The 13,012-nt window shown below is 50.6% G+C and overlaps 1 protein-coding gene across 1 annotated transcript in view; it reads right to left on the minus strand.

Moving 5' to 3' along the window:
- Cacna1b (calcium voltage-gated channel subunit alpha1 B) overlaps positions 1 to 7,599 on the minus strand; it is a 158,166-nt gene extending 150,567 nt beyond the window's left edge. Inside the window, exons 1-2 of the mRNA XM_035447078.1 lie at positions 7,507 to 7,599; positions 3,981 to 4,120 (exon numbers count right to left, since the gene is read on the minus strand). Coding sequence (XP_035302969.1) covers positions 3,981 to 4,120; positions 7,507 to 7,599 — 233 coding nt within the window. The remainder of the gene's footprint in view (positions 1 to 3,980; positions 4,121 to 7,506) is intronic.
- Positions 7,600 to 13,012: the final 5,413 nt, after the last annotated feature.

The following is a 13,012-nucleotide window of genomic DNA, read 5'->3' on the forward strand; positions in this document are numbered from 1 at the left end:
TCCCTACCCGGGCAGCCCATAGCTATGGGCACCGGGGAGCAGTCTAAGATAGCTTCTCTAGTTCCTGGGGATCCTGACTGGTCTCTATTCTCTTGGTCAGGACCATTGCCTCAGCTCTCCCCAGAAATCATGTCCTCCCAAACCTGACGCCTCCCCCGACTGCCTACACAAAGCTTGCCCTAGGCACTCTTTACCCACATTCCCACCAAGATCGAGATTACTCAGTCCTTCCTTGACATGTTCAGTTGGTCCATACCAATGCACTCTGTCCTAGCCAAGATGCAGACCTGCCCCAGCAACAGTCTACAAGGCAGAAACCCAGAGCTAGTGACTGCAGCATATCTAAGCACCATCCAGGCATGAGGTTATGCATACTGACGAGAAACAGGCTGGGAAGGATGCCTGCCACTTTGGATACCACTCACCAGAAGGGGCTCTGTGGCTCTGTCCCATGTTCACACCATCTGGCAAACCCTGAGTATGTAAGTGATTAATGGTGAATGACTGGAGAATTGTGAGCAGACAAGAAGCTCAAATATTCAGGAAAATGAAACAGGTGGACATGATGTGGATGGACACGGGGTGAATGAGTAGCAGGACATAGTTTTTGGGCGGCCCCTGGCTGCACTAGGATGGTGGCTCTTTCTATCCTCTTCCAACTAGGACTCCCATCAGGGCACTTGTGGGCCCTGCTCATCCTACTGTGCAAGAAGAAGTGTCCCTGGAAAAGGAGGTGGGCAGGGAAGCCTGCCCCTATTCCTCCAATCAGCTGTAGGATCAGGAAGGGAACCCTTAGGTTGTCCCCACCCTACCAAGGGACAAGAGTGAGTGGTAATCCATGGGCTGGTCCAATGGGAAACAGGAATTCATATCTGAGGGGCCAGACTTCCTGAACACAGGCCTACACTCCATAGGCCAGCCTCAATGCCCAGAACCTACCACATCTCTCATAATCCCCAGGGTTGCAGAGGCATCCCTTTGACCAATATAGACCCCAAACCAGATCACATCTATGCTCCAGAGCAGCAAGTGCCCAGAACACATAGTTGATTACAGCCCTTGCACCATCCACACTGGTGCAGATAACAAGAGACACTAGAGAAGGAAGCAAGACAGACAGCAGTAGGCACTCAGCCTAGGCAGGGGCGTGGTGCACAACTCTCTATCCTACCCCTGCCCAGGAATCTCTCACAACCTCCACAACAGCATCAGGAGCAGAGAGACCCCTGCTGGCCACTGGGGATATGCCTGGCTTCACTAGGCAACAGGCCAGGGTGCTGTCTGCCTCTCCCCTAGGGGCCTCGAACCCTCTAAGCACCAATTAAACAAAGCCTAATTAAAACAACAAAATAACAAGAACGTGCCACACCCCCACATATACCCTGCCACTGGGACCTCCGCTCAGGAGGGTTACAGATGGGTTCTTCCCTGGGTTTCCCACCAAAACTCCCACAAACACATACATGCAGGTCCTAATGACTCTGTGTCCTACAGGAGCAGCAGAGCATCTACTAGTGCGACTCTGGCCCTGCATGTGGGCCTCCAGGAGACACAGATCACCCTCCCACCTGGGGTGGGGAGGTACCCCACACTTAGCACTACCTCAAGGAGTTTGATGCAAGCGGAGAAGCCTAAAACCATGACAGCAGTGCCAGTTTTCCTGCAGATGCGGCGGGCAGGGCGGCGGAGACGTGGAATAAGAGGCTGAGACAGACAGGTGACAGAGGAGAGGAAGAAGACAGGAGAGTAAGGGAAGCAGGAAGGGCGGGGAGGTGGAAGAGGAGAAAGACAGCTGTACAAAGAGGCATAAAAGGGGGGTAAATGGAAAATGGACAAGGGATAGAGCAAGACACTCCTGCCTTCGTTTTGGGGGCCCTGGCATCTTCTCACGGGTATTCACAGGAAGATTAGCATCCTGTCTTCATCCCCCACCCAGAAATGGGCTGTGTTCCCCACCCTCAGGCCTCTCCTATGATCACAGTTCTGGAAGATCTAGGGGTCCTAGAGGCAGGGGTGGGGTGAGATGGGGAACTCTGGTCTGCCTCCTTGCCTCCTTCTTCCCAGGTACCTACACCTTGGGTGGCAGAGTCTAGTAGCAGGGTCTGGCATCCCCTGCCAGCTCCCTCAACATTCATCAGTTTTGCCACCACTCACTGTCCCCTCCTAGATGCCTGCCCCAAGATAGGCTCAGGGAACACTCTGAAAAATAAGACGCCATTCTTGTCTTCAGGGACTTGATCTCAAGGGAACGAGAACTGTAAACAGCTATGGCTACTCCTAGATGCCCCAGGTAGTAGCCCTGGATATGGGGAACACCCGACCCACAGGGACCGTACTTTTCACCAACCCCTTGTGATTCTTCGCTTATGTCATCAGTGGAAAGCAAGCCTCCATAAAGCTAGAGAGGGCTTTCTATAGACGCCAGGCCAACACACTCCCACTTTGGAACAAGCAGAAACCCACAGAAGTGTGCAAAGATCACCATCACATAGAGGGTACTGAGGCCACCATCATACTAAATTCCTCAGGCACACCAGACAACTCTAGGGGACAAACCTTCTACCTTCCCCAGCCTCAACCTTACAAACACGGTCCTCACAACACAAGCTATAACACAAAGATGGGGAGCAGAACCCCCATATTCTGTGGGCCTTACTTAGGAGCCCACAAGTCATTACCTGACTTCCTTTATTCTGAAAATACAAGGAGCCATGGTGGCTGAAGCCCTAAACCCATGCTTCCCAGTCACCTCCTTTCTGCTCTCCATCTTCTCAGCCCCCTCCACACACAAGGCCTCCATGGTGGTCAGTGGCCAGAGATGAAGCCACCCCAGACCCATTTTAAAAGCTATCACTCTCACCTATAGTGGGCCAGCTCCCTATTCCCTGATCTCGGCATTTAATTCCCAACCACAAGGCCCTATGGAAGATGACACTGCCATCCCTAGACCAAGACAGAGCCTCTGGGAAAGCCACAGGCTCTGTGTGAGTAGCTCTCATCCAACCACAACCTCTGTTCCCAGCACAGGAGTTCCACAATCCTAAACCTACACCAGAGAAACAGAAGGATGTACAGTACCATCAGGCAGACAAAACAACTGAGGTGGCTGGGGATGGACTACACACTGGCTTCCTAAAGCTCCTGGATGATAGGGAGTTCTATTCTGATCATTGAAAGGAAATATTGACAGGAAGCAGCAGACATACATTGTGACTGAACACATTCAAGGCGGAGGGGCTGGAGAGATGGCTCAGCAGTTAAGAGGGTTTGTTCGTCCAGCAGAGAACCCAGGTTCAGTTTCCAGCACCCACACAGTTAACTCCAGTTCCAGAGAACCTGATGCCCTCTTCTGACCTCTGAGGACACCAGGCACACATGTGGTACACCTACACACATGCAAGCAAAACACTCATACATTAAATAAATCTAAAAACAAAAACATTGCCAGGGTGAGAACCGGGACCATGTAGTCAGCCTTGCACAGCAGGGTGGCACAGCACTATCAGGGGGATGTCTCAGTAGCTTCTCAGACAGCAAATGGCTCAGATACCAAGTGCTCCTCCAAGATCACAGAAGCCCCTCATTTGCTGGTCACACCATCCATAGTGCCCAAGACTCTATGCGCATAGTGTCTGTCTTGCTTTTAGGGTGGGTAAGTGGGCTCCTCCAGACAGGCTACTAGGAGTGAGCCCTTTGGGAAAACACAGTACAAATACAAACACAGTCCTCGCACCAGAAGCTACAGTGCAGTAGATGGGAACAGACCCCCCACCCCAATGTCTCTGAGACCCTTACTCGGGTACCCAGAGGCCATTACTTGAGCAGGGAGAACCATTCCCCATTTCTGCAGAAGTACAATCAAAGACCTCTTCACACTTTGCACTGCAGTAAGGGGATGGGGAACCAACATGAACATTTCTACCACCTCAGCCCTACAGTAGGGCAGCGCACACAAGTGCACTCAGGCGTGGCCCACCTACCCCGTGAGAACCACCACGAAGTCCATGACATTCCAGCCATTTCGAAGGTAGGAGCCCTTGTGGAAAACGAAGCCCAGTGCGATGATCTTGATCCCCGCCTCGAAGCAAAAGATCCCGATGAAATAAGGTTCCGTGTCATCCTAGGAGGAGCACAGGACAGTGTTCACCTCTGTCCCCTCAGCAAAATAGCTAGACAGCAGTCTCTGTCTGATGGGCATACCTATTACCCCAAGGCTACCCCCCCCATGCATCCCGCAGACTTCTCTAGCATGCACTACTCCCACTAGCCTGAGTGTGCTCATCTGACATGAAACCTATCATTTTGTTGATGTGACAAGTGTCCTGATCATCCCTAGGAATCCTCGGACTTCTACTCTTTCATCCCAGCTTCTGCTCCATTCACAGGGTACCAAGGAGGTAAAAAGGGTAGTGATGATGCTCATTGGGGGGGGTCACTCAAGTCTTCCCTATTCTAAGGGCACAAAGGCACAAAGGGAGGAACTAGACCAGAGACCATAGGTAACCCCAGGAGCCACCTGGGTCTGACCCTAAGCTCTCTCTGGCCACTATGCCAGGTCACCTGAAAAGTTTGACATCCTTGGACTTTTCTTTGAGACTCACTCATACATATTACACACATAGACCAGAAGAACATGCAAATTTTGACAGAGGACAGGGAAAAAAGAAAAGTTCCAGCATTAAGGATACTAGAGTGATGATATCATAAAGAACAGAGGACAGTGATCCTTTACAGCCAGGCCTAAAGCCCAATAGCAAGCATGAGACTGGGAGGTGGGAGCAAACCCAGGAAACCAGATAGACCAAGGCTCAGGGAGCCTCATCAAAGGTGTGGCAACTGGAGTCTAAAGGAAAAGATTATTGTTGGAGAAAACGGTGGAACCAAAGGAATGAAGATAGGAACTCTAATCAGATTCCCTACGCCCACTGAACCCACACCTACAAGGTATGATGTTGGGGAAGACTGGTGCTGTGCCAATAGTGTGAAGTTTGCAGAGAATGTTACAGGACCATAGATGTAGAAAGCCATAGGCACATCATGTGTAAGAGGAGGAGAGCAGAGAGCTTCAGGGAGCTGGACACAGAGGATTAACATGATCAGTCACTACACTCTGGAGTAGCAGTTTTAAAAAGGAAGAAATGATGGGGAGGAGGTTGGCTTTTAGAGTCCATTCACAAGGGTTGACCCCTAGGACCAGCTCCTGAAAAAATTGTTCTTCAGAGTCTCTATGCCCCCATGAAGGAAGACTGGGCACGTGGCCTAGATGCTCCAAGGAGCTGCCAGGTGAGATGGGGCCACTAACTTCTTCAGCTGGAGCCTTTTTCCAAGAAGTATGGCCCTCAAGGGCCCCGTGCCTTGCCAACACATCAGCTTGGCCCTCCTTCTCTTGCCTGCAAGGAATCTGCCCCTAATACTGACTGATGGCCCTGAAGTTTGGAAGGAGAGGTGGCTATGAGTGGGTATGAGTAGGAGAGGAAGCCACATCTGAGGGGTCTGACAACTATCTATGGTGGCCTAGTGTTCCTGCCCTGCCTCCTGATGCTGACTCATGATAAGGATGAAGCTCCTGGAGGGATGCATGCACTGTTCTTGGCCTCAAGGTTTCTGGTCTAGTTTAGTTGGGAGGGTCTTCATTCCTCGAGGGGAGGAACTATAGACTATCTATGCCAAAGAAGAAACTGACCTCAGAAGGTCTTTACGGAAAGCTCCTGGACAGAAAGAGAAGAACAGACCAGATTCTAGGGTCACTAGCAAGGATGTCCTCCCCTAGGTTCTTCTGCACGGCTCCTATAAGCCAGGCCATGACTGAGGCTGATGGGGCTGGAAGATGAGTATGCCAATGACTTGGGAGTCACTGGGCTGCAAGCTAGAGCCTCAAGCAGCTATAGAAGATAATTGAGTAGGAAGAGAAGTCCCAAGAAACCCCAAGCCCGACCCCAAGCAAGGCTAGAAACACTGGGGGTTCTAACACCATTCAACATCTTCCTTTTAGAAAGAAAGTAATTCCAGTTTCCAAAACCATTTCTCTTTTGTTCATCCTAACAGCCCCTGAGAACTGAGCCTATAGGCAAGACTAGGATTATCAGAGAGACTTTTGGACTTCCAGGATAGTCCCAAAGCATCATATACTGCTTGTTTTCCCAATAGCTTAGCCACAAAGGGTACATTTCCTCATTCCCATCATTACCACATCGAGCAAACCTGCTATACTGGCACAGGTACTCAGAAAGCTGAACACTAGACTTGTCCATGAAAGAATGCTTAAGTTCATGGCTTCCTTGCACTGACCTCAGTCTGTCCTGTGACACTCTTGGCCCTACCTGCCAGAGTTCCCCAGAGATGCGGTCATGACCTGTGGTGTGGCACTGGTGATGCTCAACCTGGTAAACCTCCAAGTTCACTCCTTCTCTGGCCTCTGGAATGGGTGCTCACCACAAGGATAGAGCAGGCAAAGGATCTACTCCGTCAGAAGCCCAAAGGATAGAGGAACCCTACTAGTCATGCCCAGAAGTGCCCAGAGACCATAAATTACCCTCTACCTTGAAATGTGACTTAACTCAGACCCCTCCTTCCCAACCTACACTCTCTAAGCCCACTTAGCCTTCTCCTGTCCTCCAGGAAGGTCCTCAAACCCATCCTACTCAGAACTACCTCCCCTTCCAAACTTTAGAAGAGAATGGGAAGACAGGCTACACCAGAGCTCAGCAGGATGCCATGTCCCAGGCTAAGCATTGCTTTCTCTGAGCTGAAGTCAGAGAACATCAGCCAGGATAGAAAGAAAGAACGGAGCAGCCTCTTCTTAGAGACCTCAGTCCCCAGGGCCCTTCTGACCTCTACTTGCTTCTCCTCTGTACATTGAAATGCTATAGTCTCACAGTCATACCCCAAACATGCTAAGCCCAGGCAACAGGGCAGCAGGAGAGAGCTGTGGTTGTACCCTCACCTGTGAAATGGTGCTAGTCCCTCAAACCTCCAGAGTCCAGAAGGCTGGCCTTCAATCCTGCCTCCTGCTCTATAAGAGTCATAAGCTCAGAGGTATGGCCCCTTATTCCCAGAGTGGACACCACTGGGTTCTAGGAAATTCTTGGCAAGACACTAGAGGAAAACAAGGATTCAGAACACTTGGGAAGAAGTGCTTCCTTAGGGAGCATGGCAGGAAAGGTGGTCAGCAAGCCACAGGGCTACCCATAAAGCCTGATTCTTGTTCTGTCCATGAGAAATGTCCCTCCCTCATTCCAGGTCTAGAAATGGGTTCTTAAGCCAAGGCCAGCATATCATGCCCAAATGAACCATCTGGGGAGTAGGAAGAGCTAAAGACACGAGACAGACCAGCTGGTGATTCCCTAGTCTTTCATCAGGCTCAACTGGCCATATCCCTGGCACTGGACAGGGAGTCAAAGAGCCCTCCCGTGTAGGACAGGGCCCTTGCCTGTCCACCTCAGGCACATCAGACAACCCGTCACTACCCCCAACTTTCAGCCCCCCAGATCCTCAGCCAGCACTCACCAGGCGCTCAGACATGGGAGTCTTGTCCCCATCAGGGAGGTGCTGTTCCAGGGCCAGAACAATGCAGTTGGCGATGATGGTGGCCAGGATCATGTATTCGAAGGGCGTGTGTGGGTTAAGGACTGGCTAGGAGGCGCTACGGAGGTAGTGAAGATGAGGACAGCGCAGTGCAGTAGCCAGGGCTGAGTACTGCTGGCCGACACCCACCTTCCTCCCCCCCATCAAGGCTAGTTTTCTCAGCTCCCCGCCCTAGTTCTGGGGGCAGCCAAGAGGCGGGGCCTCTGCAGTTACCCAGCCCCTCCGCTAGTTCCGACGCCGTCAGCACCACGGACAGCTGCTTTGCCTGGCCCGCCAGCGCCACAGGGGAACCCTCCTGTCGCCCCCCAGAGCAGCAGAAGCGGGTCCTGCGCAGGCGCACACCCTACCTAAAGACAGCCACAAGTATCTACACCCGCACGTGAACATAATGTACCAAGAATGCCGAACACACGCACGCGCAGCGCCGGCTCATGCGATGCCCGCACACAAACGCAGGCACCTGCAGTCAGCACGCGCACGGACCCGCATCCACACGGCCCTCACACCTGCATAGACTCGGATTCGCCCTCTCGTGTCCTCCAGACCGGCCGCATGCTGTGTGCCCCAACCTAGCTCCCCAAGACCAAGTGCACGAAGGGACAAGCCCCAAGTCAGAAGGGGCTCCGCCCAGCATGCACCCGGTCCGTCGTGGCCTCCACGACCACACACTCGCACACCCAAACCACGCACACACGCACTTGGAGACCGCCCCGGAGGCTCCGCCCCGCTCCTCCTCGCCTGGCCGTGGGGTCCGCGACGCGCCTCTCCCGGGTCGCACCCCCTCCCAGCACCAGAAAGATGGCCACTGGGCGCCGCCGCCCAGGCCCCAGCCGCCCCTCCCGGACCCGCCGCGCGGACACCGACGTCGCCCCAGCCCCTGACCTCCGCCGGTCCCCGCCCGGCCAGGCCCCCGTAGGATATGGCCACTCGGTGATGCGCTTAGCGTATTTGCGGACGACGTTGTCCTCGCTGAAGACGAAGAGCGAGCGGTTGACGGTGAAGCAGTTCTGCTTGACTGGGATGGGGTTGTACAGGGCCATGGTCCGTGCGCGCTGCGCGATGGACTGCTTGTACAGGACCCGCTGGCCGGGCGGCAGACCCCCCTGGCCCGGGCCACCCGCCCCGCCGGCCCCGCCGCCTCGAGCCCGCTCCCCGCCGCCGGTGCCCCCATAGCGGCCACTCAGCTCGTCCCCGAAGCGGACCATGACTCCTGGGCGCCGCAAGCATCCCCGGCTCCGCGGCCCGGCACCGAGGGCGCGGCGCGCCAGGAGCTCCTAGCCGAGCCGCAGCGAGCCGCCTGGACCTCGCCCGCCAGCTGCTACCGCACCCGAGCCGCGGCCCTACGCCACGCCCTATAAGGGGTCGGTCACGCGGCCGCGCCTAGCCAATCCGCGTCGGTCCCACCCCCGGACCCCACAGACCCCGCCCCCGCGACCGCCCCCGCCGGAGTCCGCGGCGGTCCTCGGGGAACGCCGAGTTGCGTGTGCCTAGCTCTAGGCAGCGTGAGCCTCTGCGTGCCCCCGAGGCGCCGCCCAAAGCCTTCGCTGCCTCTGGTTCCCCAGCTCAGCAGCCTGAGAGGTCCCCGGGTGCCCTCGCGCTCCTCGAACCGAACAGACCCTCCCTGGTGGGGAGATGTCCGTGGCATCGAGAAGCGGCAGCCTAGGTTCCCATTGGCGTCCACACCCCTGTCCTGCGGAGGCCATGTCGTCAGCCACTCCCTCTTGCTGCTGGCCATCGGATGCCGAGGCTATCATCGCCCCTCCATTTTTTGATATCCTTGCATGCCCTGCTTCGAAATCCCTGGACCCTGCAGGTTTCGCAGTGGACCCTGTCAAGAGTTCCATCTGCGGTTTTTCAAATACCGGACTCGGAGCGGCTCCGAGATCTCAGTTCAGATAGTCCTTGTTCTGCCATCCATTCTATAAACATTCAGACAGAGCCTTCCGTGGTGCACCTGTTTGCCACGCCCAGGATCCACCTTCACCGGGCTGGCATTTTCCTACCAAAGGTAGAAACGTCTATACAGCATTTAATAGGTGATAGCAGACACAGTGAGTACACAGGATGGCTTGTGGGTCCTAACAGCGCTGAGATTAACCCCTTCCCAAATCACACTTGAGTGGCAGAGGAAGAGAAAGGGTCCTCTTAACCCTTGCAGGAAATAAACAAAGGCAGGTCAGAGTCACAGCACCGTTGAAGAGTGGAAGGTGGGAGGTCTGCCTGCTCTGATGTGGCTTGGATCTGAGATGTTGCCTTCAAACTCATGTGTTGAGGGCTTGGTCCCCATTGTACCAGTAATCAAAAGTGAGGGCTTTGGGATCCGGAGAGGGGCTGGAACTCATGAACAGATTAATCCGTTGATGGATTCATAAATTGATAGGCCGCTAGGAGGCTGTGGAGTGCAGAGGTGGGACCTAGCTGAAGAGAGTGGGGCCTTGAGGGGCATGGGGCGGGGGCTGTATGGGTCTACAGTCCCTTCCTCTCTGTGTCTCATTCTTCTATTTCCTTCCCTCCTTCCATCCTCTCTATTTCACCACCTTTTCTGGCTTGATACTCTGACTCCCCGCAGGTTCAAACAATGGTGCCACAGAAACCATGGACTGGAATGAAACCTCTGAAACTGTGAGCGATAATACGCCCTTGCTCCTTTTAAGCCGTTCTTAGTGAATGATAGCTGATCCGCACATGCCTCCAGAGTGCTACTGGGAGGTGAGGCATGCAGAGGAAACAGGAAGCACAGTCCACTGCCGGAAGTGGGATGCTCTCCTTGTTGGCATCTGACACATTCCAAAGGATCCCTCTGGCTGCACAAAGAACATAGGCTACTGGAAACCAGTACATGGGACTTAGGAAGCAGAAGCAAGCAGCAGCTTATAAAAAACAGTTTTAACTTCACGTAATGAAAAGTCGGCTTTAGGACCATTATCTTATATCCCTTCTTTCCACGATCACTATGTACTCTTGTCAAAGGGCTACCATGCTCTTTAAACTACCATATCAAGCAAGGGAAGGAAGGTATAAAAAGCACCTATTTTTAAAATCAATTTATTACATCCTTCTATAATGAAGGAAAAGTTTTGTTCAGAACACTTAAACTTTTAATTTTCACTTTAAATAATTTATTTACTTTTTAAAGATTTATTTTTGATGGGACATAGAGATGGCTCAGAGGTTAAGAGCACTGGCTGCTCTTCCAGGGGACTGGGTTGAATTCCCAGCACCCACATGGCAGCTCACAATGTCTGTAAATCCTGTCGCAAGAATCCAATGCCTTCTTCTAGCCTCCATGGGCACTGCATGAAAATGGCACACAAACAAACATTGAGGCAAATATCCATATATATGAAATAAGAATTAAATCTCAAAAAATTAAAATGTTTAAATATTTTTTAGGTTGGACATGATGGCACACTCCCTTAATCCCAGCACTCTAGTAGCAGAGGCAAACTTGTCTTTCTGAATTTGAGTCCAGTCTCATCTATGTTCAAGTTTAACCTTATCTACACGGCAAGTTCCAAACTAACCAGACCTACATAGTGAAACCCTGTTCAAAAAAATAATAGTGATTTTTATTTTTAATTATATATGTATGTCTGTCTGAATATGGGTATGTGTGGCTCAAATGGCCCTGGATCTGGACAGGCAATTATAAACAATCTACTGTGGGTACTAGCCAGCCATTTACTTCCCCACATCACTAATTTCCTGTATCTCCAGGAAAGCTAAACACCACTGAGTAGCTGGCATCGTTGGTGCTGTTTCATAGTTTCCTCCAGATTGAAACATCCTTTCCTGCAGAGAAGTGTGGTTGTATTTTTTTGGCAGACCTTTGGCTTCCCAATAATAACAAGAAGACGCGTAATTATGAAAGCTTGGCTGATAGCTTAGGCTTGGTTTTAGCTAGCACATATAATTTGAATTAACCCATTCCTATTCATCTATGTGCTGCCCCAAGGCTCTTTGCTTCATCAAAGCTATCTTTGCTTTCCTGCTTCCTCTGTGTCTCCTTGCATATCTGCCCTTCTTCTTCCCAGCATGCTCTGTGTCTGAAAATCCTACCTAACCATTGGCCATTCGACTTTTTATTAAACCATCGGGGTGACACATCTTCACAGTGTACAAAAAGATTGTTCCACAACATTTCCCCCCTTTTGTATAAATAAAAAGGAAAGGTTTTAACTCTGACACAATAAAACTATATGAAGGTAGACAGATTTTTCTTTGGGCAGCTAGCTCCCAAATAATGACATGGATATTTCTTGTTAATTATGAAAGCTTAGCTTAGCCTTAGCTTAGGTTTATTCCTAATTAGTTCTTATAACTTAAATTAACCCATATTTTTAATATACATTCACTTGTGTGGCTCAATACCTCAACTCTCCATACTGTCCATCTTGCTTCCCCCGTGTTGACTGGCGACTCTGCCTTTCTTCTTCCCAGAGTTCTCTCTGTCCTTGAAGTTCCACCTAACCTCTGCCTGCCTAGCTATTAGCCATTCAGCTGTTTATTAAACCCATCAGAAGGTGCCTTGGCAAAGACACATCTTCACAGTGTAAATAAGCATTCCACAACATTAAAAGAGAAGATTCTATTAATTTCCTAGGATATAAGATAGGTTTACAAAAAATTTAGCCACAGAAAGTACAAATCAGGAGAGATCAATTACAAATGCTTAATGATTTTCAAAAATTGCTGAGAGATATTAACTGGCAATGACCCACAATTAGATTGACAACTCAAGAACTAAGTAATTTATTTCAAACCTTACAAGGTAATAAGTACTTAAACAATCAAGAAAATTATCAGCTGAGTCTAAGAGAGAATTGGCCTTGGTAGAAGAGAAATTACAGGATGCACTTGTGGATACTTGGATCCAGAGCTTGATTGTATTCTGGTTGTTTTACCTTCTACACATTCTCCTACAGGAATTTTTATGCACAGAGAATATCTCTAGAATAGATATTTCACACAAACAGAGTAAAAAGTTAAAGACCTATGTCGAAAAGTTTTCTGAATCGATTCTGAAAAGAAAATTAAGATTTTGTCAATTAATAGGAATAGACCCAGCAGAAATTGTTATATGTTTTACTAATGCTGAAATTTCCTCATTATAGGCAGAAAATGAACATTAGCAAAGAGCTTGCAGTAATTTGGGAGGAGAGATTAGCAACAAATATCCCAAAAGCAAGAGACTTCAGTTTATAAAGAGAACTAATTGGATCCTCTCTCACATTGTACGGGGAACACCAATTTCTGGAGCCCCTACATTGTATCAGGAAAGGCAGGAAATTTAAGTAAGGTAGATCAAAGCCCTTAGGATTCTGTTCAAAAGCCAGAATTATAAGCTATTCCCATTGTTAGATTTTCTAGAACCTCTCAATATGCAGCTACTGACTCTCAAAATGCAGAGTTGTTTTACATATTGAAA

This window comes from Cricetulus griseus, chromosome 6 (assembly GCF_003668045.3).
Source record: "Cricetulus griseus strain 17A/GY chromosome 6, alternate assembly CriGri-PICRH-1.0, whole genome shotgun sequence".
Taxonomy (NCBI): domain Eukaryota; kingdom Metazoa; phylum Chordata; class Mammalia; order Rodentia; family Cricetidae; genus Cricetulus; species Cricetulus griseus.